At 40.6% G+C, this 2,500-nt stretch overlaps 1 protein-coding gene across 1 annotated transcript in view; it reads right to left on the bottom strand.

The window, feature by feature from the left end:
* LOC122255202 (heme-binding protein 2) overlaps positions 1-2,500 on the bottom strand; it is a 6,554-nt gene that overhangs the window by 956 nt on the left and 3,098 nt on the right. The window contains exons 4-5 of the mRNA XM_043019137.2: positions 2,335-2,458; positions 1,547-1,721 (exon numbers count right to left, since the gene is read on the bottom strand). Of these exons, the coding sequence (XP_042875071.2) occupies positions 1,547-1,721; positions 2,335-2,458 (299 nt within the window). The remainder of the gene's footprint in view (positions 1-1,546; positions 1,722-2,334; positions 2,459-2,500) is intronic.

Raw genomic sequence — 2,500 nt, forward strand, 5'->3', positions numbered from 1 at the left:
TGTGAAAATAATTGGAAGAAGAACAAAATACTAAGATATGACCCGGAATTAATAATGATAAGAGGAATAGTTAGGATTTAAGGATTTCGTTTGAATTCAAGGAAATTAAGGATGTTGGTTCGCTTTTCTTATATTTCGTTTCGTTTTGTTTCGATTTCCTTTTTTTTTCTTATCTATTCATTTTTTAGAGTTCTTAAATTTTCTCAATATTGCTCCTGCTTTAATTACGGTTGCTCTTAGCGACATGCAAGTAATTGCGTTAGTTACCTTTACTTTGCTAAATATTTGTCTTCGAAAACTAATAATAAAAATACATCTTACTACAGCTGTTGCTTCATCTATAACAGCGAACGAAATGGAACCTCGTTGATTCTATTGCTTTTCCCTTGTTCATCGTAACGGTTAGTAAAACAATCAGTTTCGGGTCGCGTGCTTTACGACTGCCTCAGTTAACAGTTGATTGACTGAGTCTTGCATGCAGTGAGACTACTTCTTTTCGTCTTCTTTTCCTTTGTTTCTCTCGATCACCATCTGTCTGTCTGTCTGTCTACCTGTCTAGTTAGATTACTATCTCTTTCTCTATCTATCTGTCTGTCTGTCTGTCTGTCTGTCTGCCTGCCTGCCTGTCTATTTATCTAATTAGCTTACTGTCTCTCTCTCTATCTATCTGTCTGTCTGTCTGTCTGTCTGCCTGTCTATTTATCTAGTTAGATTACTATCTCTTTCTCTATCTATCTGTCTGTCTGTCTGCCTGCCTGCCTGCCTGCCTATTTATCTAGTTAGATTACTATCTCTTTCTCTATCTATCTGTCTGTCTGTCTGCCTGCCTGCCTGTCTATTTATCTAGTTGGATTACTATCTCTTTCTCTATCTATTTGTCTGTCTGTCTGTCTGTCTGCATGTCTATTTATCTAGTTAGATTACTATCTCTTTCTTTATCTATCTATCTGCCAGTCTGTCTGTCTGTCTGTCTGTCTATCTCTCTTTCTCTCTCTCTCTCCCTCCCTCTCTATCTCTTAAATCATGACCCTAACAGGCAACAGTTATCTGACAGGGTCTTAAAAAGTTAACTGTTACATATCAGCTTGAAAAGCTATTTTACTAAGAGAGGTCTGGAAGGAGAATCTGTTAGGAATCGACTCATGTTTCGATTCATTTATCGACTCATGTATCGACTCAAGTCACTCACCATGTCTGCTAATGACCGAATATGACATAATTTTTACATCAATCTTGATCTTCAATCAATCACTATATAACAGTCGATGATGCTACTAACTATCGTGTAACTAATACTATTGTGTAACTATTATATAATAATGATTCTCTATTGTGTAACTAATACTGCTGTTACGCCGTAAGGGTAATATATTGCGTAATAAATAGTGATGTTGCTTTTGTTACTATAAATAGCATTCTATGACCAAAGAGAATCAGCTATGATCATGTCAGTGATAGTGATGACGATGAAAATAATGATGATGGTGATGATAATGATAATGATATATCTACCACCCTACCTCTTCATCACGCGAACCACCCCTACCTGGTTGCCACAGTGAGGCGTGGGCGGGTCTCAATGTAAACCCCTGGTTCAGTTGGCATGGGCGGTTCCATCTGGTGGGCGGCGGGGATGTAGAAGCACATCTGGTATCTGTTGGTGACGGCATCCACTCGGTCCTCCATCATGGTCACGGGGGCTGTCATGTTGATCGTGTAACCTGCGAGGGGAGAGGGAGGAGGAGAGGAAGTTGCTGAAGACAGCTAGGTATGCTGAGAGAGGGGGATGGGAATATATTGTGTGATCATGCTTGGCGTAGGGGGATTAAGTATGGACTCAGAAAAACGCATGGGCATCTATGCACATACATGAACACGCAAACGCTTATATGTGTATTTCGCACACACATACGCATGCACACACACACACACAAACACACACACGAACACACACACACAAACACACAAACACATACACGAATACACATACACACACACACACAAACACGCACACACGCACAAACACACACACGAAAACACATACACAAACACACGCAAAAACACGTACAAGCAAAGAAAGTGTACACACTGCAGACGCGCTAAAAAAAAAAAAAAAAAAAAAAAAAAAAAAAAAAAAAAAAAAACAGGAACGAAAAACTCCTACAACGCAAGACAAATAATTGACTCCTCAACACTTCAACCACACGTAAATTCTAATCGAAACGCCAACGACAACACCCACCATTGCGCCAAAACCCTCCTTCACTCACACGATCCTTCTAAAACGAACGACATTGTACCGAAACGGGACAAAAAAAACACCACTGTCTTTACCCATCTCGTTCTCGCCGGTGATGTAGCCGAAGAGTTTCATGAAGCTTGTGTACATCTTAGGTTTCTTGCGCATCTCGTCGTGACACACCCACTTGGCGGACTCGTACACTCGCATCTCGTAGGTCTGTGTGGAGGGGGGGCGGGAGAAGAAGAGGAGGGTTAGCTT

The sequence above is a fragment of the Penaeus japonicus genome, unplaced genomic scaffold (genome assembly GCF_977035675.1).
Source record: "Penaeus japonicus unplaced genomic scaffold, GWHDUDI00000001_assembly GWHDUDI00000021, whole genome shotgun sequence".
Classification (NCBI taxonomy): Eukaryota; Metazoa; Arthropoda; class Malacostraca; order Decapoda; family Penaeidae; genus Penaeus; species Penaeus japonicus.